This window comes from Adelges cooleyi, unplaced genomic scaffold (assembly GCF_023614345.1).
Source record: "Adelges cooleyi isolate 19-005CV unplaced genomic scaffold, UGA_ACOO_1.1 ACOO_flye_CR_arks_rails_tigmint_CR_PRNA_376, whole genome shotgun sequence".
In the NCBI taxonomy this organism is placed as follows: Eukaryota; Metazoa; Arthropoda; class Insecta; order Hemiptera; family Adelgidae; genus Adelges; species Adelges cooleyi.
In genome coordinates, this window is record NW_026096053.1 from 3,112,032 (window position 1) to 3,135,137 (window position 23,106).

The following is a 23,106-nucleotide window of genomic DNA, read 5'->3' on the forward strand; positions in this document are numbered from 1 at the left end:
AATGTACGTTGTTGTACACATGTAAATAATATAAAGTTAATTCCTGAGGTGACCTTTGAAATAATTTGAACGACATTTCTTTTAATGGGTTTCATACATGGATTTCATACATAGATTTCCTAATGGAATCTTATGCGGCCCGTATAAGTCTTGACGATATTATTATCGATAGAATACTAGGTGATTTATGATTAAGAAGATGCAGTCATAATTATTAGACACTAAACGCAAACATATAGTTTTAAATAGACTTGGCGGATGCGCTCGACGGAAAGTTTATACATATAGGTACTTTCGGCGATTGCCTTAACCATTTGACTCGTTTAATATAATTTATAGGTCTAGAAAAATGAACCGTTTCCATTTAATTATATTGTATGAAAAATTAATATAATATTTAAAGTGTGTAGGTAATAAAGTATCCTCTTTCGTCCCGACACGATAAGTGGGCATTGTACTTTATACATGAACAATTAGGAAACATTCTCTCATAATAATATACATATAGGTCACGAGTGAAGTGTCTACTTATCTGTAATAAAATACATATGCGATAATACTTGATAACTTATACTTTGCACCCTTGTGGACGGATTACGGATTTTCCTAACAGTTATACTATGATAAATATACTATGATGAATATAAGATATTTCTATTAGATATATAATGTTCCTATGTGTTATAAATATCACGGTATAAAACTAGGATACACCAGCGGCTATGTCTAACAGTCATGACATAAGGACATAATATTTTCAAACGACCGTCGCAGAGACAATATAATTATCTAGACACAATGCAGCAGTGTCGACCCGATGATGATGATATTCTATACCTATTTATATTTTAATAATGCGTACGCGGTTGGGACAACTCGTCGAGTGCGCTCATAAATAAGGATTAAGCGGCGACCAAAGTCATATTTTACTTATAACGTATGTACGGTAATAATAATAATATATTATATTATTGTCATCTTATGTTTCTTGTGACCGATAAAGCGCGAATGACATGCGGTAGAGCCTGTATAGATTTTGAATGTAAGTTGTGCACCTATATTATATATTACAATACGGTCGGAAACTTTGCTCGCCGGCACATCGTGGGTCGAGGGGTGTAGTGTTCTGTGTGTGTGTGTGTGGTTTGTTGTGTCTGTCGGATTGAGAACGCAAAAGGGGTGGCGGATAAGTCTTCTGTTTAATACGCAAAACGTCATGTGCAAAAAACAATATTTCACGAATTCTCGGTTTTGCGGTTGCCGATTAAATTCTTAGGTATATTAAATAATAATAATAATAGAAACGACATAAGCAAAATATGTAACTCATACAGAGACACCCGAGACGCATACCTATACATATTATAAAAAATGTTATACCGAGGGAAACGTTTTCTTGGAAGACGTTGATTTGCCCGGGAATTACATAATAATGTACGACTTGTCGCATAGAGTTGTAGACAAAGGAGAAAACACGTAATCGAAATTCTATTCGGATTGCTTTTGTGCTTCTGTTCACGCTGCGTTGTTTTAAACAGTTGTAATCAGCCGTTGGCTGACGTGTTGGCAATATTGTGATTTTTTGAAACGGTAACGATACTTAAAGATTTTGTATAGTATAGATTATAAAGCAACTCGATATGTCTATAGTGACCACCGTGAACTGAACTAGAACTAGATAGCCGCGTCTTAAAGGTTGCGGCGTTTTCGTAGTCAAGCGTTGTGGAAAAAGGGGCTCTGGTCCGGAATTGTCGACAGAGAAGGCATTAACCAGGTTTAAAAAAATTAATAAAAGCCCCCGACCAAGTTAAAACCAAGCATTCGCTGGGCTTAAACAAAAAAAAGTCTCTAGCTAGTTAACTTTGATTGTCAAGTTGCGTGGATAACTAAAGGGCTGGTCGAAGGTACGAAAACCTGTAAGTCGGTTTCGGGTTTTCGTTGGGACGTTTTCAGCGACTTATATTATTATATATATTGCAATTAATGTCATTGTACATCATGTTATGAATTTACCTTGGAACTGGTTTCCTAGACTTGGACTAGTCTAGGAATCATCGGCCGCCGTCTATGACCGGTAACAGCGCACGACAAATGCTCGACGACCGGCGGTCGCACATTTAACGCACTAAACGCGATTTAACAGACGACACCGTGGTGACGGGTTGATGATAACACTGCGCCGATCGGCATTTTTCGCGATATAATTTCAAAAAATTCTTGGGTAGGAATTAATTTTAATAGGAAAAATCACAGACGCACAGAAACGCGGTCAAACGGACGGCGAGAAATAATAATAATAATATGATTTATATATTTTTTAAGACAACCGGTAGTAAAACGACAAGAGTGTAAAAAAAGGCTGTCGCGGCGGACTAATGCGAACGAACGACGAGGCACGGTGATGAGCAGCACACGATCGACAGCGACGTTACTACTGAGACTGGGCACCGGCAAGGCGGCCCCGGTCATGCATTTAACGAACGTGCACGATGGCTGCGCGCTGCGGCGGCGGTGGTGGTGACGACCATATACTTATATATTATGTGTACGCGTACGTATATATAATAATATAATACACGCGGATGTGTATGTACGGTTTGTGTATTATACCTACGACCAAGGCCCAACAGTATATACGTACGGTCGCCCGGCACGAAACCGGTTCCTTCGCGGTGGTCACACGGACTGGTGCGCGGGCTACCTCCCAAGCTGCGGCGTGTTGTAAAGGCGCCTGCGAGACACAACCGCACGGCGGCCGCGATACTGACTCGCCCGATACAACACATACCTAACCTACCTACCGAGTTTGCATCTTCATCTCGCCGTCTCGACGTGGCGACACGCCGCGGTGGCGGTGGCGGCCACCAACAACAACAACAACGCCTGTGTACGGCATATCGATGGCTTAATTAGAAAAATAAATAATGCTCCAAGTACATTTTTGCCGAAAATCGGTTCACCGCAAACGGATCTGACAAGGAACACGGCGGTTTTCTGTATTGATAAAACGTGTTGAGTAAAAAAAGTAAAAAAACTGCGCCAGGTAAAGAAATACTGTAAAGAAAACGCTTTAAAATTGCTCTCGATTGTAATTGAAAAAAGAGTTTTTGGAGGAATCAAAATGACAAGTTCCAATTAATTTTTTTGTCACGTTGTACACAATATTATGTTTATAGCTTGTTTGCAACTTGGAATAGAAAACCGTTTCCCGTGAAATTATTTTTATTTTATCAGAACTTTGGAATGTCGCTCTTTTATGTTTTGAACTTAAAACATTTTTTAAATAAGCCATAGACAAGACTGTCTTGACGGAGAACGCGTGAGTCAGTTCCGGCCACCCGAATCCTGCCGCCGGAAGTAGTGGCAAGCGTGTGCGATCCGAAAACTAGTTATACTTATGTGTGGCCGACCCGCCACCTTGGATACATACTGCCACCGGAGTCTTCGAGCAGATGACCATTATAATATTATTATTATTATTATTATTGTGTATATATGTATATGTATATAGGTAGACACGAGTGTCTGATGGTGAAAACCCGATCTGCACCGAAGACCTCCGTAAACACGGCCGCCGCCGACGAGTCGCGTTTCCAGAACCGCACACAAGTCGCCGTTCAACGCAAAGAGGACTTAAGATGTGGATTTTATTGCTACCGCCACAGCCGCCGTCGTGGTGTATTTGAAATCCTAAACAAACCTTTTTGGCGGAAGGTAACAAGTACGCAAAGAAAACAAATTTAAAAAAAAAAGACAAAACGTAATATGACAATAATGTGTCCGCGCCGTAATCCATTAGCCGGTCAGACTGAAGTAAGTATTCGTGACTACGGTATGCAAACCAATAGATTCTCATTGTTTACAAAGACACGGCAATGTGGCAGCTGAGCTTCTAAACATAAATACCGAGTGGTAGTACCATTCTCGACATGGAAAAGTATTTGCTAACTGACAGCAGGAAGGCGAACTCCGGCGACGAGCGACGGCGGCCGTTACAAACACTAAAACGCATAAACATCACGGTATAGGATAAATTAAAAAAAAAAAATATTGACAACATTATAAAATTGTACAATATCCACCGTTGTGTTCGATGCGCCGTTAATATAGATTCAATACATCAAATATTTTACTGATGAAATACTTTACTGTACATTAATACTATAGTTTGCCTTAGAATAAGAATTAAACCTAACCTATCATAACCAAGTGAGAGGTGAGCGCTGATGATGGTATCATATTATGTAACATTGTTATTGAAATATAAGCTATTGTGGACTATGTCATTTTGTAGTGGAAGTTATTTTAAATGTTTTAATATTAATATTTTACTAAAATAGCTTCTATTATAATATATTATACTGAACTACTCGATTAAAAGGATGTGTTTGCACGCAATATGTCACTAAAATAGGATAAGATCAATCCAAATGGTTTCTACGAGTAATTTAGCTTCTCCTCGAGTCAATCGGTTACCAATTTTTTCTCTTCGTAAGGTGTAAACATCCAAAAACTAAGATTTTTTTTCCATCTATTTTTTTATTGTATACTAACTACTACAGTCGGTTATTTGGTTGTTACTTTATTATGTTTTTTTTTAATGACGTAGAAGTGGCGACATGCGAGCACAACCGGTTTAGTTCCGGCGTTAAGACAAACTAGGTAAATATAAAGATGTTGGACATAAATTGTGTACTCGTGTAGTTTCAAACGATTGTCATTGATCCATATTCTACGGCAGCGAGAAACCGATAAAATACAGTATTTCTTATGGCCGTCTACCGTTTACCGGTAAGTATAAGAGAATATTATTATTTCGAATTGATCGTTAAATTGTTTAATGACTTAACATAATATTTTTATATTTGACTCGCCCAAACGAATCGTCGCAGTAATTCCAATAACATCGGAAGTATTTCGTATAATTAACGTTTCCCCTCATAACAGCTGCTGTATTTGTAGACCCCTGTCAAATTGTCGTTATAAATTAAGTCCGGAAAATTGAATGCACTCACGATTCCCTAGTTATCCCCTTCGTTTTTATTACTTCCAAGCTCTTAAGAACACATCAACCGTTTCGAATGCGATTTTAAATCACTTGAATTTTATTGGAGCCGTATAAATACGTCGGACGAAAATAATATAATATTCTTGGCGTTATTACTAGAAGTGTAAAACACATTAACAAGACGATGCTCGTCGGAACGAGCCTCGATGTGATGATAGAATTATGATGTAAAACCTAAAAAAAAAAAATAAACTATTAGAGGGAACCCGTTGGTTAATTGGTTTTAGAATACCCGTTGAAATTACTAATTGATTGTGTCACAACAACATGACACAAGCAAGTAACCATAAGTCCTGATCGAGGCCAGATTAACACCAACAGGTTCAATGTCCATAGCCTACGCGAGGAAGCACAAGGCGAAAGGCCTGTCCGACTGTAGAAGAGTTAAGATTTAATAAAAAAAGACAATTTATTACAAAATTTCTAATTTTGTTTAATTATATATGAGCTAGTAACTTTTACCATCGAGTACAATCACAGCAATCTATATTATAATATATTATATAAAGGTAATGTAACTCTTGTACGTTTTACCCAATATTATTATTATGATACGTATACGAAACTAGTTAAAGAATTTCGAAGGTGGGGGTGGGCATGCTCCTTAGATCACAGTATGTAGGTACGTATAAAGGGCCTGCGGTATTGTATAACTTATAAAGTTTTTGACTCAACCGAGGTAACGTACAGCAATATTAAACTTTTTTTATCGTTGTTTCGGCGTTGTTGTAAAGCAAATAAAAGCGTCTCGGCGTTTTGCACACAGAAACTAAATGGAAACTTATGACGTCGGCCGCTCGGTTAAACGTTTAATGAAGCGATTTGTTAACGGTCTCGGCGCGAGGCGGTATAATATCATTTTTTTTTGTTTAGCATCGCTACCGTTGCGGCGTAAGGATGAAAGGTTTAATTATAATAATAATTATATACCGCGGCGAAGGCGGTCGCTAAACGTTTCGATTCGTTCTATGACCAGCGCGCGGTGTTAAAAAATTCGATACACAACTTGGTGAAACCAAAAAAACACACACACACACACATTCGCTTGTACACAAAGGACGGCGGCAGCGGCGATCCGGGTTCGAGGGGTCACGCGTCGTCCTATTTTTAATAGAGATATCTCGGGTTTAATTAGTAATTATTACCAGCACATGTTTGACTGTCACGAGCTATTAATAATATAGCCGAAGGCGTCGGGACGGAAGCCAGCGGATTTTTATTTTAAATAAGACAAACGAATAAGATAACCTACCTCGGTACAAATGCACACACCTATTTTTTCGACACCCGTATACAACTTGACAATGTACCTACGCGTAAAAAGTATTTGTATTATTGTTGTTGTTTTGTACAAACGACGTTGTGTACATTAAAAAAAGTATTCTGTATAAATACATGATAATATTATTAATATTGTTATTATGACCGAAAAAGGTGAATGTGTGTATACACCACAAGGATTGAAAAAAAATAATATACCTACCCGGTCAGCGGCGCGAAGCCAGTTTAAACCTCAACGTTTTTATTTTTTTGATAACATTATTACCGTGCCAGGTGTTCGAGTAAACAACCCGGACCGGGGCCGAGATCCGAAGGCGAAAACGCACTAAGATACCTATATAATAATAATAATATCACAGAATGTACTCCTCTCCAGGCGCTGTATAATAATAATTAAGGATCGAAACGTTTTTATTTAACGAGCACCACCACCACCACCACCACCACCACTACCCTTATGGTGCACATATCGTTGGCGACCATCTGGGTTATAGTGCGCCGCCCCTACTGAATTCGTTTTATACACGGCTCCGGTGTTGTTTCCAAAAGTCCGTCACGGTACCTTAGCCCGTTATATATACATATATTTATATAACATATACCGCACGGCTGACATAGCGTGTCGACAGTGAGTTTATATACATTATTATTTTCGATTAATCCCAAATTAAACACAGACGTCTCTATTAAAACGCCGCCGCATTGCAGTACTGATCCACACGCACAATTTTTTTTCACTCTATCTCTCTCTCTCTCTGTATATTAATATATATTTTTATTAAAACAGCTGCAGTTTTAAGGAAAACGGTAAATACCACCACGGTACGCTGCACTGCAGATGACACGTCAAAAACTGTACGTTATACCAGTTTTCATTATATCGTTTTATTTATTTGTTTGCCCTCAAGAGTATATACATTATCAAACGCGTCTAAGACCTAACCTAACCTAACAGAAGCGGGGAAATTTTAAACGAATGAAGTCAAATTTTTCTTCTAGAAAAACTATAGAACTTTATTTATACTGAAAAAAAAATGTGCTACATTTTAATTATATAGTAAAGTATTATATAGTTTTATATTAACATATTAGAATAAAAACCTCTCAATTAAAATTATAAATGGTCGAGTGTTTTTTTTAAACTCTTAAATATGTTGCCTTGTTTGTTTGTAATCACCCCGCAAGTGATCCTAAAAGTTTTTTATCATTTGATAAAACAGGAGCGCTAGAAATATGCTCAATTTATTTCTGGCTGTTTGTAAAGTTAGAATATTTTAGCTTTTTATTTTATTTCTTATATCGTACGTATTTAATTCAACGTACAGTAACAAGCTTTAATTTTGGTTCTTGTAATAGTTGTGATGTACAATAGCTATGTCACACTTACTCTTATTAAAAAAGAGCTAATACTTTTCCAATTGCCAGTTTTATAACATTTTAAATGCAAACGAAATTAACTTGTTTTGTTAGGTACTGGGTACTAATAAAAAAAAAAACTTTTTTGTTTAACCCCATAGTAGTCTCTCTATTTTTTTAGGTTAAGCAGTTTAAAATAATAATAAATTGAATTGAACGCAGAACCCGTAAAACCCAATCCAACCCTGTATAGAATATTTAGCTTATAAAAAAATCACTACCTGTTATCTATGTTTATAATACATTTAATAGACAAATTACAACCACATAGTAGTTAGGTACTACATTATATATGCATTGGCAAATAGGGAACATGGTTTCTGAGAATTACTACCAGCGAGCTACTGATCAATAGATACTTTTAGGTATAGTATACAAAAAACTTATCGTTAGAGGAATACGCCCACAATTATTAATATTCTAGCTACACTTAAAACATTTTGTTTTTTGGTTATGCAAGGTAATTAGCACTTTAGCGATATAGCATATAAACAGTGTCTACGAACGTTCGTTAGTTGCCGTTTTCGTTTGTAATAATTTATGATAATATAAAAAATAATACATTATATTGTATTATTAAAAACGCCGAAGGTGAATATTATAATAATAATAACTAATTAATGTAAGGCCGCACTATCTAGCATAGCCGATCGACGCGCTAACAACATCAAAGTAAATTAGTCAAGATTTCGGGGACTACACAAAATAATAATACTATTATAAGTTCCATAGTATATAATTAAACTGTTGTTATTTTTCCTATAACCAAAAAACGTTCGCTACCTCTTATTGGTGTAATATGTAAAATTAAGAAGTACACGCCTTCATTTTATTATAATTTAATGTCTATACAACATTATCATCGAGCTTAGACTTACCAGAGTAAAAAATTGTTCGGTTTATTGGGTGAAAAAAAAAATTAACTATAGTAATATGTAGGTAGTAGGCTGAAAAAAAAATTCATGTCATCATTTTAAACAGTTGAAATTTGAAATTACCGGTTGAATTACATATTCTTAGGTATAGGAACAACTCGATTTTCCTCACAAGAGCTAATGTTTTTTCCGGGAGTATTGTAAGCCGGCCATTATCTAAAATATAATGCGCCGCCTTGTTGGTTTTATAATTATTATTTGATGTTCGCTGCACGCTATGGCCCTCCGCTATTAAACTATGTACACAATACACCTATACGGTCAGGCGAAAGAGTTTTAGATTGAGATTTGAGCACCGCGTTATTGTTTAATAGAAGCGCCCAAGTTAATTAAAATAATATCATCTCCGTCAGAATTGTTCGATTTTAATTGAATTAAAATTAAAATACAAACTAGATGTAATTACTAATTTATACTCCTACTAAGACCACACAATTGTTTTTAAAAGTAAAACGTAGTGTTAATATATTTTTTAATTATTTAGCTAAGTAGATAGTTATATAATAATAAATAACGAGTTTTTCCCTGTAATTTTACAAAATACACAACAGACAAAAACGTATTTAAACTAGTGTTTTATGCTTAATTGCAAGCAGTAATCGTTTTAAAATTAAGTAGGTAGGTAGTCCAGTTTTACTGCTTTTATATTGTACCGTTTGTTAAACATTATACATTTATTAAAAGTTTATTGGTGTGTTAAAACCAACAAATCCTTTCTTCAAAAAGTCTGCCGTTAGCGCTGAAATGACAACATAGTCGCCGAAAAAATGTTTTCGTTTTAAAGTAATTTGTAATATTACTTAATTCAGATAATATTGCCGTACGGGGCAGAGAAAGGGGAGTTATTAGGTTATCAATTTGTTTTCTATAAGCAGTTTAATTTAAACAACTTTATCGATCATTCATTGTCTTATAGATACATTATTGTTAAGATAAAATGCAACACAAACTTAAGGATAATAAAAACTATAATGTTTATTTGCCAAAAGTAAAAATAAAATTATACTGTCTATTTTAATTCCGAGACATAGATTTATATTTTAAAATTATTATTACATTAGTATTTTAAACTGTTAATGGACAAAAACTATTTACAAAACAATTGCACGATACTTTTTTAAATATTAATTTTATTTTTTGCTGTCTGGAGGCATAAAATGCTTGTCTCTTTGGACCGGGAAGATAATAATGAAATACTCAGCTACTAAGCTATAAAAAAAACTAGCCATTTCTAAAATGTGATTAAACTATTATAATTTATGGATACTCAAGAGTAGTAACTAATTATTTAAGTCTTGGAAACATACTGTATAATATATTGTACGTTGCATGTGATCTGCGGTCGGGGCACAGTCTCTTAACAAGTCACATTTATACATGTGCCAAACGCAACATATTATAATAATATATATATATACCCGCTGGCGGGTCAATTATGCAGTATTATCGCGTCCGTATAGTGTTTTATTTTATACCCTTACAGAACGGTCGATCATAAAGCTTAATAATGCACGTGTGTGTAAAATGTATATTATTAAATGACGTTATTTTTGTAGTAGTTGACCTCTTTTTTTTTAAATTTTTTTTAGACGTACAGCGACATATTTATGATAGCGCACCACCCCGAGTGCTAAATATTCGGTTCACTTCAGCATCATTAAACACATTAGCAAGAGCAACAGTGAACCACATTTTTTTATAGGTTTGTCTGAAAGCCCGCTACCGCATTTTAAATAACGCGCGACATTTAGATTTGTTGTTGTTTTTTGTTAAGAGGTATATGACAATAATTCAAACAGCTGGCTAACACACTTGGTTAGTTTTAAAACGTTTTTTTTTCGGTAGTAGCACAAACGCGTTTTTTGAAATTCCTTATAGACATTTTAACACATAATGATTTTGTACTACCATCTCTTTGCGCGCACGAAAGCGTTCGGTTACTATTCGTTAGGCGTGTACGGTGTAATATGTGTATACGTGTTATGTATTATGGCTGTCACGAATCGTTAACTTGATCCGTGTAGTTTTTAATTCTCGGCTTTACCTTCCCTCACACTCCTTCCTTACTTTGAAAAAAAATTACTTTTATCCCTCTGGAAATCCGAGTAGTGTCATATACGATCATGCGTGTACTAACCGTCTGACAGTGGTGTCTCGTGGTTTGGCCGGAGGCGTAAAGCGGAAGGGCGGGTGCCTTCTTCTTCTTAGGTGTCAAAACATTCCACACCTCCGACGAGCCCACCTTCAAGTTGTCATCCCCTATTTTCGAGAAGCCCCTGCGATCAAGTGAAGGGTTTTGCCGTTACCCAGGTCTATACCTATTGGTGCGCACTAACGCTTCGAACGGTGTTTCTAAACAAATGAAATTACCCGAATGCATTTGATTTTGTGTTTCCGAAGGAAACAAGTGACAAGCAACGCCATAATATTTAAAAAATAATATCTGGGCAATCACTAATACAAACCAACAACACGTACTGGCACGGTATAGGTTAAACGAGTTGTTTTTTTTTAGATAAAATTTAAATCCACCCACAGCTGTTTACATCTGAATTACACGTTGTACATACAAGACTACTCGTTGTTAATCTATTTATGTATACCAAACATTATCATATACTTTATAATTGTTCTAATGGAATCCTATACATAGTGTACAATGTACATTATCAAAACGTTTAGCATCCACAGCCGTTTTCGAAAGGATCTAACATGATGTCGGAGTAGTCTCCCGAATTTACATGGTGTTTTTTTTTTATAGTTTTTTAATACAGTTGTTTCTCTAAAATATTATGTACAACTTTTATTGAAACGAATAATACGAGGTCGGCTGACAATAAATTCGTACGGGTTGAGTTAACCGTTTGTTTATAATACACATATGTATATTATATGAACATAATATATTATTATCAAGATGGGAATTCGTGTGCACGCGTTAGGCAACCCCTTTAAAATCGTGCTTTAGGCATAATACTCTCCTTTCTTGCATATGCTACAGCGCTTCTCGTTACCGTTTATTCCTATATATAATAATATAATGTATAGATTTATCGGCCGATCATATTATTAAATCGACGCAACCACGGACTAGAGCGGTGCCTTTTTTTCCGTCATTAAATACATTGACTATAAAAATACGACCTATATACTTATACATACTCTACAAATCTAACATTAACGAATGCTTTAAAATAGAAAGTTGCATTCTCGTTATAAATATTTTGTTTTGTATGAATCGAATTTTGTTGATTGGTGTAATATTACATTTTAGGCACCGGTACATCCAAACAGTAAGTCCCGTCACATCATCTCAAGTGTTTATATAGATTGATTTAAATTAAAAAAAAATTATGTTGGCCAAATCGACTGAAAAACTCAATTTACAGGATCAAATTTCCAAATTACTTTAATTTGTTAGTTTTAATTTTGTATTACTTTAACTGTCATTGCAGTTTTTGAAACGCTTCCACTGTACAGTAATCAGCAAATAAAAGTATATTATAGGAATAACTATTAGACTTAACAATTATTCCCGTGTTATTTTTCTATTCTCCGTAACTTAGGTGTGGGCTGATAGATCTTCGATTGTATTCATGTTTATTACAAAAACTTTTTCTTTCTTTACGTTCCACTTATGTTGTAGGTACATCGAACTCACTAGGAATTTACTTTGAAAATCCAAATGAAAAAAACACTTGTACGTATAAAAAAATGTCTATTATATAATAATACATTTCGATGAGAAATTGTTGTTTTCGTGAGTCTACGAATAATTGGATCCGGCTACCAAAGATCAATCATTTGCGCTTCGAAACACCACACCTATAATATGTATTTAAAACTGCAGTGATTGCTCCATAGCTACCGCGTTACAAAATTGTTTTTAAACCGATTCTCTCACGGGAAACTGCATCTCCTAATAGAACTCGGAACATACATTTATATGTACCTATGTATAGAATATAGATATACAAGAAAATTTACTGTTTTACTGTTTTGCCTGACACGTTATTATTACTTATTTCTATATTCTTCGTGTAATAAGTGTAAAATAGTTATGCGTCAAAAGTTAAAAAATTATCCAGAATTTTTAATCGGAGTATTCACGTTTCGTGCACGACACGGACAAAACAACAATCTGTCGCAATTTATCTTTTAGTACTTAAACCTCGTACAGGGTACGCTTTTAGAATACCGTAGTAACTAGAAGTGCCCACAACCCTGAGAAGTTACTATTTTTAGAATATTTTGTGTGCAAATGTATTTAGGGTGGAAGTGCTTTAATGCGCCCAAACAGACGTTGTATTCGACTTAATGGTGCCAAACCGAATTGTACGTTTTCAACGGCGGAAAGCACGCCATTGTCGATATTTTACACATATAGTCATATACATATATATATACATCAACAACGGTTTTAACTATTTTATGTCTGTGCCAACACATGCCTGACAGACAGACGGATTTAAATCAGAACAGCCCTCGTCGTACATACACATATTTCTGCAAGTCTCTGACGTTAATTAGGGTTGTATGTTATGTCAACACGAAAAAGCCACTAATAATAAATGGATCTCGGATTTCAATGATGGATCGCGACCAGCGCTGAGTGGGACAGCGCATAATAATATGCGGTAGCGCATTACTGCAATATAAGGTGTCAATGGCACACGGCGCACACGCGGTGTATCACATTAAATAGGAAACGATATAATGATTAACGTCTTCGTTCGGTTGGGGGAGGGAGGGGGGGTTTAGTTTTAATTATTATAATCCGGTTTGGAGACACCCGAGGGTTTCGGCGTGTCGTTAATGTTTTGTAAAGTAATCATTAAAATAACGTATGCCTGTTTGCTGTATTATGCGTATATGATATTTTTCAGTTGTGAATTATATTCTCAAAGTAAAAAAAACGGGTTTTCATCAAAGAAACAATATTTTTAAACACCCACGTTATTTTTTGAACAAATCAAAAATGAAATCAAGTCTTATTAAAAAGACCGACTTGGCCAGGAGCATCTTACATAGATGTAAAATATCAGATTTTTGAAAGGCGGATTACTGAAAATAATTAAATAAGGGAAATAAGTTATTTTTCTACAGTGAAGGCTGAAATCTTTTCTATGATTAGGTCGGCGAATAAACGTGAAAATACTATGCAAATTTATGTACACTGAAAATATATCTTATTTCAGACATCAACTGTTATAGCCGACACTAACGCACAAACTGTAATCGCAGTATTCGACTTATTATATCTTAAATGTATGGTATAAGTTCGCAAGACTTAACGCACGTGGGATTTTCAAGTTTTGAGAGAGAAGAAAATGTTATTATCTCGTGAACGGCGATGCTCGGTAAAACCGCAAGACGTTATCGAGTTAGTGCTTTTCACTTGACAGTTTTACCTACGGCGCAAAGCGTCTAAAATACTTCTGTCAGTCAATTGTGACGTTTAAGCATGAAACAATATTTCAAAACTCGGTATGATAATATTTTAACTTTAATTTTATTGATAATAAAATATAAAACGTCGGGAACCTTAATCGCGTCTCGCTAAACTTACTTCGAACCGTACTAAAAACTTTCAACTCGATTATCTTTAAGCCGAACTGGACAATTTAAATGATCAACCGAATTTAAATTCGGTTCGCGCGTTTTAATACAAACGGTTACTGGTTATAAAAAGGGTGATCATCTCTGTTTGAATATTCGTATAAATTAAAAATCGTAAATTGGCATACTCTAGTAGGTATTTAACACACCACTTCCACTTGTTACTAGTAGGAACAGCATACAAATTAGTTTATACAATCACAAATTATAAAATTTGATTATAAATGTGTACAACATTTTTTAAAAAATTTACGTTTTTATTTTCTATTACAATATAATACCTATAAACAAGACAAATTAACAGATAAAAAAAAAAAAATACAAATCTAGTCTTTTGAGTGACTGTTCTTTGTCGATTAAACTGTGTTTGAAAATTGATAGGTTTATGTGTAGTTAGTGGTATTTTAAAATGACACGAAGTTTTTTTGCAATACTAATGAAATATTTCAAAATTATGCAAAATAATATTAAAACTAGTTTTTATAACACGGTCTAAGATCATTTTTTTTATTAAAGAAGACATATAAAAATAATGTATGTATAAATTACAGGATTTAAATGATATAATCCTTTAAATATCCAATATAAAATATAATTTAAATAATTCTTTTATTTTATAACTCGTTGTTTTATCTATTTAATTAAAACTTTTAAAAATCAAAATTTAGTCGCATAAAAAAGATAACTGAATTCAATAATTATGTAGGTATACATTTTATTTTATTTATACGAGTATTTGTTTAAATGTTCTTTTTATTAATTTATTTTTTGTGTATCTATAAAGCACAATTGGGAAATTATAATTGTATACTAGAAATAAGCTTTAAATGTACATCAAAATAATGCACGGCTCGTGAAATTTCTATAAATTAAATATTTCAAAGTAAAAATGTTACATGAAATATTTGATACTACGAGTAAAATCTATAATTATAAATGTGAAACTATGACATCTGATAAGTTATTTTTTAAAACGTAAGACTTTAGAGAAAGAAAACTGTATAGTTTGTTAAATCAAAACAAATAACAATATATTATACTCTTTAATTCTTAACATTTTTGTTTAGTCTTTACAAATAGCTTCGTATCACATCTTAAGAATGGACATTTCCTTTCTTTACAATAATTGTCAACTTTATTATAAGGCATTCCCTTATTTGATTTCGAACAATACATTTCATCAATGATCTTTATACAGTATGTTTTCTTAACATATTATGTATTTCCTTATCTGTTTTGATTCTTGCCCTCTTCCCCAATTCTACCCAGCTATAACCTTTTGTTTCACACGGTCTCAGTGTATTCGTCACATAATAAATCCTTTGATTCTACTATTTATAACAATTTTTAATTTTGATTACTCGAGATATATTTTCCACAATTTAAGGGAATATATTATATTTTTGTTTTGTTTTTTTTGTAATTCCATATAATTGATTGATCTAAAAGTGTAAAAGACAATGTGCAAATTTTTTTTTATCATATACTTAAACTTTTCAAAACAAATCACATTTTAAAAGCACAGACCTTTGGGGAAACTGATAACTTAATAATTATTTGCTTATATTTGTCGGGAATTTAGGGAGGATAAGATACTCTCTTTTTGAAAGTTGATAGTGCTCTTGAAAAAATTTGAATATTGTCCACTATTGTAAAATAACTTAAACAAACATGTTTTCAAAAAGAAAAACTACAAAAATTATTTTAAGAAATTACGAGTGTCTTATTAATCACCCTGTAAAGACATCGACTAACGACGTGACGTATTTTAACTTAGGCGGGTTTTACGTGGTAAAAGTCAGGTGGACTTGTGTGGAGTATGAGTAGTGTGATAGTATGCGACGGACAAAGAAGTGTGGAGTGATTTGGGTGGCCGACCCCGCACTTGTGAGGAATAAGGCGAAGGTGTGATGTAGAAAAATAATAACATGTTTATTATGGCAACTCATTTGTTTTAAAAACCCAAACGGGTGACTCATATAGTGTACAATAATTATTATTATCGATTGGTCCACAATGTATGTGTGGACTCGGGTCTCGGGGCGATAATTATTGGATCTCTGTGTGGCTCGTCGACCTATTCATTGATATTCGAACTGGTCGCTCCTTTCAACAGCTTTGTAAATCAGATTCTCTGTGTGTGTATTACAAAATATATACTCGCAGTAAAAAATACAGTTACGGTGCCTTATAATATAGCCGCTACAATCTATACATAATACAGTGTACCCTTTGTTCGCGTCGATGAGTGCTATAGCGTTCAAACGACAACACCGGTAGCGCGCGTTTTGACTAATGCGCCCACTCATATACGAAGTATATAATAAAAAAATATTGTTATTATTATTTGGGCTTTGACCAGTTACATTGAGGACCACGCGAAAATGGGAAATAATAAGTTTTGTTTACATTGTACATTAAAAAAAAAAATGTGTACAGACAAGAAATATTATAATAATTGACATTGCGGCCCTGTTGGACGGCATTACAACACACGATTCTTATATTATTATTATCATGCGCGCGGTCGGCCGTCGACAGAGATTTACCGCTGGAAATTAATAATAAAATATTATTATTATGTTGTATACAATATAATATTCACGACCGAAAGTATGCACCTAAACGCGCCACGAGCGTGTTATACAAGAGCAGACAGCCTATACACAACACGCTAATTCTGCATGTGTATATATATATATATATTATTATACCGACAAAATATTATATTCTCCTCCGGTGCATCCATCAGCAAAGGCATCGGTGCAGAGACAATTAGTTTGAATGACATCAGCAATTACCACGACGTGGTACACACCGTATACTTACACATATATATATATGTACACGACAAAGAAGCGGCAATTACACGCCACGACGATATGGGATTATATTATCATTATTATTATTACACATGTAAGTAAGTATAGATATCTTGCCGAGGAAGAAAATTATACACGTGTATTTATTATTATTATTATACGGTGTATAAGGACGACAACGATATCCAATTTGAATTCCAGTAACGCGCGCACGCACGGGCGGGGGACTCGAAATTTATATTCGATTTTTATCCTGTGTAATTTTTTTTATTTTTTCTTCGTTTTGTTTTCCGAGAAGGGTTCCTAGCGTTGTCCCGTAATAAGATTACCATCGACAAACCGCGTTTATAATATTATCGTATCCCTGACCGCGCGCGAGTATAATAATATTGTAAAAACGTGTCCCGACCATTCAAAATGTGATTTACGATTTTCTGAACCTTATATATATATATCCTATATACTGTACGGTTCGACCCTGCGATCCTGCGGTGGCGGCCCGACGACCTGCGGGAGATTATTATCGACTGTCCTCCTTTGGCACCCTCGATCCACCGGCTATTGTTATTACATTATTATCATGTATAGGCGTATACGCACCCCCAACCTTACACAATATAATAATATAATCTCACCTGTAATTTCTATATTTCTGCGTTTTCCACATAATACAACGTCTCAATCATCGTGTCATGTATTACTATATTATACTATGCGTGCACCTCAACACTAACGCTTCCACCACCACCCCAGCCACCATCGACATCAGTCATCGTTGCACACGCATAAAGGGTTCGAGTATACTTTAATAACCGTCAATGACATTTCACCGAAACGTATACAAAAGGCTCTCGGCAGTACACTACGCGGATCGCGGGGCTGTGTCGACTTTTTGCAAATATACACATGTTAAAGCGGCAACAAATAATTTGCAGACAATACCCACGTTTTGCTCACATACTGCACTGGTATAATACAATTGAGAATGGCGGATTTACCCGTTGGACATAAACGACAAAATCTTTTTCGCAAATCCCATGTTTCCTTTGTGAACTCAGTAAGTTAGGTATAACGTCTAACGTAGGAATCGGCAATAGGACCGCGGGTAGAGTTCAAACGTCTTTACATACATGTTTGATACATCCAATCACTTCATACTTGCATTTTTGGTCAGTCTCTTTTGATAGTTTCGGTAAAGAATTTCTAGCGTCTCCGTTACAGGGGATGAAAACCATTTCAACCCCTGATAGTAATAGTAGATAGGTTTAAAACAAATTATAGTAAAAATTACGATTTCAAATACATATTTTATTAAATAACACCAAACGGAGTAGTATTTGTAAATCAATGAGACGAACCAAGTAGTTGCAACTGATTCATAGAAATAATTGACAATTTTTAAATTTAAATTGGAACTTTTGAATACTAATCAATTATGACCACAGAGTTTACAGAGTTCCATTAAAATTTAAATATGTTGGTTAGATTTAGAAAAAAATACATTTACATTAACTCTTCTTTTTGATTTTACATTTATTATTCCGCTCGACCCGTTTGTTTGGAAAATAATTTGTTTTAAAGTAAAATAAATAAATACAAGGTGGTCGCAAAAATATGCATGTAAATAAATTACACCGCAATTAAACTATATGATCGATAAAAACGTCCATAAATTAGCATATTATGCGCCATAGATTATTGAAAAACTATGGATTGTGATAGAACATAGTGAGTTTTGACGTTTTCACTAATTGATTTAACTTATTTAACTGAAATGAGTAATCGTTATTTTCATTATAATTATGCGAGTGATGCGTTTTATTGCTGAGAATGGTGGTCGAAACGTCATCCAAATTAAAATAAAATTCTTGCAATGCCTCTATGCGCTAATCCCCAGTTCCTCTGTGTGCTCATACAAGATAATATAACAGTGACTGATTTAATCGTATACAGTATACTGCTGTCGGATTTCATGGCGAGATAAAAATCATCCGAGATTTAACGACAATCTAATTTACTGTTGTAGAAAGCAAGCTAATACTATATTATACACACTTCTCACCGTGGTAGTTTTTTTTATTGGACGACAAAACCAGTTTACTTTTTCATCGAGCCATAAATTAGGTACCATAAAATAGATAACATCATCGTCGATAATTATGAAAATGCACAAAACCAAAATACATGTAGTGTAAAATATTAGTTGGCGTCTTGTATTAAATTAATTGGTACAAAAACTTTATTATACATCAAATAACTAATAATAATTAAGTTAATTTCTCTTCGCGCGGCACAAGTCACAACAGCGTCAAGTATATCTCATTATACCAAATGTAAACGGTAATTTATAGTGTAGGTATTAAAAAATAAATGTATATTATGTGTTTTCAAGAACGCTGGTTTCGTTTTTATACAAGTATGTACTGCTTTGTCGAAACAAAAATTAAATTAAATCGTTCAATACAGTAATTATAGTCTAGATTTTATATTGGATTATTGTATGCGATAGACTGACTGTACTTTGCAATTTACATGGCGGTATTTTACTAGTAGCTAGCAAGTAGCAAATTATAGTTGTTATTACTAGCGTGCGAGTTTGCTAACGGCTATTATAAACTAGTGTATAGCTCATACATACAAATAGTTTGCAATAAGATATAGGTCTGGATTACACAATGCTATTCTAGGACAGGATTAAGCCGTCCGTAACTTGTAAGCCCTGGTTACTTAGGCACCGCGGTTAGAAATTATGAGAAAAATCCTACAAAGATAAACCTAAAACGTTTAGCACCATCAACACAATTAGTTAACATTTAACTTTTTTTTAACACATTTTAATTTAACAATTGATTTACTTGTACAGTTCTTACACGTAAATGTTATGAATTTAATGTTAAATATAAATTGCAATAGAAAAACTCAATAAAATATAACAACTGGTGTTAGTCTAGTCGTAGGTTCTTTTTTATCTTAGGCCCAACGCGCCGTGTCATTCAACCTTAACTAACTATTTTATTAAAAACTATAACTGGGTAGTAATTGGTCGGTTATAGTTGTTAATAAGTTAACAATACTAATTTAGCATCGTCACATCTAGATGTTTGCACCAGTTAACTATAATATGACATTTTTATTATCTATAGAGATTAGAGATTGATAAAATAGTGCATTGAGTACATTCAGCTAAACAATACTTATTTGGTAGCAGCTAAATAACTAACTACACATGGTTATTAAGTAAAATCGTTTCGTTTTAGGTTTAATATGTATGTTATCTTATATTAAACCTTAGATACATAATTCACAATATTCACATTTGTTAAGAAACTTGTATGATAGAGCTAAATACTATAAAGTGTCGGTAGCCTATAATAAATTAATATATTACTTTTATTGGAAGTAGTTTGAACGTCAAAATAATTTTTCCTTATCCTTAAGTAAAATATTGCGTTATAACGGTTGTTAGCTATGAAAATTTATACTTCAAATTATAAAACGATTAAAAATTGACCTAAAAACCAGCTGTCATGATCGAAATCTACTTAAAATAAATAGATTTGTTTTGTATTGCTTATGTTCATCTTCTTAATAAATCTTTTTTTTTTATTTAGGATAAGCAATTTTTTCTTAAAGTCAAGTTTATTTGCGTATCAAATCGTTAAAAACTGCTTTTAATTTAATAATTATAATTTATACTAATAGTATTATGTACAGTAATATGTACTCCAAGTTCTCTAAATTGTAGAGATATTTTTTTGTTACAAATTGAAATTCAAACTGATTAGAAAACACATGAAGGGCTTCGGGGAAAAAAGATCAATGTCGATTTTTGTTGAAAATGAGATTTTGGTATCAAATTATTTGTATTGATGTACTGTATCTTTTATGCGCCGGAACCAGGGAAAAAAACAAATCAGTCGAGAGTAACGACCGCCGGAAGTTTAGGCATACAGGCAAAATGTATTACGTTTTGAAATTAAAAACATGATTTTTTCAGAATGTTAAAAAATTGACATTGATCTTTTTTCCCCGCAGCCCTTCACAATTTATAAGCCAATAACTCACTTGCTAATGCATTTATTCAATGGGGTCGAAGTGCAACAGTTTATCAATGTTCTCACGTATCGTCAGTTCACGATATCGTTGGAACCACTGAACCGAAGTCTTAGCACATATAGGCTATCGATCATAAACTTCTTAGTTAGACAAACAAACTTGCAGAAGTTTTTTAATATTATACCCTTTTGAAACTTCATACTTCTTACAAATCTATCGTCGATTTTCCTAGCCAGCGATCACCTCCATAGTGTCAAACTACTAATAGACTATAAATGATTTTTTAGAGCGAAGCAAATGTATACATACCAATATAAACCGGTGTCCCAAGAAAAAGTTGCTTAATATTTTATATGTTTTATAGACAAAGGAGGAATAAAGCTGGATGGATCGAATAATTTTGTAAATTACATTATACGCGATCAATTTCTAATTAATTTTTTTTTCTTCAAATTATATTACCCTTTGGGGTATTTCAAGACCATGTAGATATATATTAATGTAAAGCAGGCAACCTTACCTTAGGAAGTACGAGTAAATGTCGTCGAGTGTCCTCGTGGCGTTGGCGATCATATCGGTTGCCGGCATTTTCATTACGGCGTAGGTCGCCAGACAGATCGCCACCGTTGCTGAGCATACCAGGACGGCAATGAGGCACGGCGAACAGCTTTTTTTGCTACCGGACCGGCCTGGGTGCGGTGGCGGTCTTGCGACAGTCCCGCCGTAATGCATGACCGTAGACCGGTCGGCGAGCGACTGAAAAAACACTGAAAGTCGACCGTGCACCGGCTTATGTCCCAAAAGGTCATGGCGGCATTGTTAGCGATTATTATTGATATATGTATTTTTTTTTTTTTGTTATATTTCTATAATCGTTTCGCGTACGATACGCGCTATTATATTATATTGTTTTATTATTCTATCGCCGTCGGAAACTCAAAGGCCGAAAAGAGGGTGAAAAGGTTCGCCGGCGGATCGATCCGAAAGTCAACTGCCGTGCACTGCGCGCCTGCAGGGACGCTCTGCATACGCCACGCTGCTTTTTACACCCTCCGCTGCGGATGTTCACGCGCCGGCAGAGTGCACTTTGTGTAGTAGACATTACGCCGCCAACGATGAGTATTGTCATAAAAAAAACTATAAAACAAAAAAACAAATAATATAACTTAATGATTGATGCCGTAACATTTTTCGCGAAAATTTACGATTTGTTTTTTCTCTCACAAAGCGGATACGTCAGCAAAGTGAATCATTTTTTTTTTATTTGACAACTCGTTAAAAAAATATTCATTAGGCGTTCGAATAACGACAATAATATGCGTAAAACGCCAGACGGTAGTTTTTTATGTTGTACACCCAACAGGGACTGTTGTATAAGTAATAAGCTGGTCTAAAATGGAAACGTCAGATTTGTGCTTTTAGGAATCGTTGTGGCATTTAAACGAACGGAAATTCTTTCCCCGAGGGTTTAGTCTAAGAGGACGCGGCACAACACATTTTTAAGGCGTTTAATAAAATATGCAGATTTCGCTGAAATATGATTTTAAACGCAGTGTATTAACACGGCAAAGACTTTTTGTCAACCCAAACTTTGAATCAAAATCGCTTAAGCGTTTGTCTTAACTGTTGGTTCTTAATAGTTTCTCAAAATTGTATATCTTATCATTATCCAGTAGGTATTTTGATTTATATATTTTCTCTAAGCCTCTAATATTGATCACATTCGTTATGGGTAACGCATAAACCGACGTTTAACTATTTATTAAACGATAATCGCGCGCATGCATAAAATTCACCAGAGAGTTCTGGATTATACTAAAGCTAGAAAACTATATTATATTATATGGTTTGATCGCACAGCGCTCGGCGTTCTAATTCCATTGCAGTTTTTCATAATAATAATAATATG

General features: G+C 34.3%; 1 protein-coding gene across 2 annotated transcripts in view; it reads right to left on the reverse strand.

Moving 5' to 3' along the window:
- The window catches only part of LOC126840855 (transcription factor Ken 2-like), a 71,884-nt gene extending 49,712 nt beyond the window's left edge, over positions 1-22,172 (reverse strand). Inside the window, exon 1 of one of the 2 annotated variants that reach the window (XM_050576833.1) lies at positions 21,718-22,172. In XM_050576833.1, the coding sequence (XP_050432790.1) occupies positions 21,718-21,929 (212 nt within the window). In that variant the 5' untranslated portion in view covers positions 21,930-22,172. Of the gene's footprint in view, positions 1-2,013; positions 2,551-21,717 lie in introns of those variants that run through there. The other variant, XM_050576834.1, reaches the window with a different exon arrangement.
- Positions 22,173-23,106: the final 934 nt, after the last annotated feature.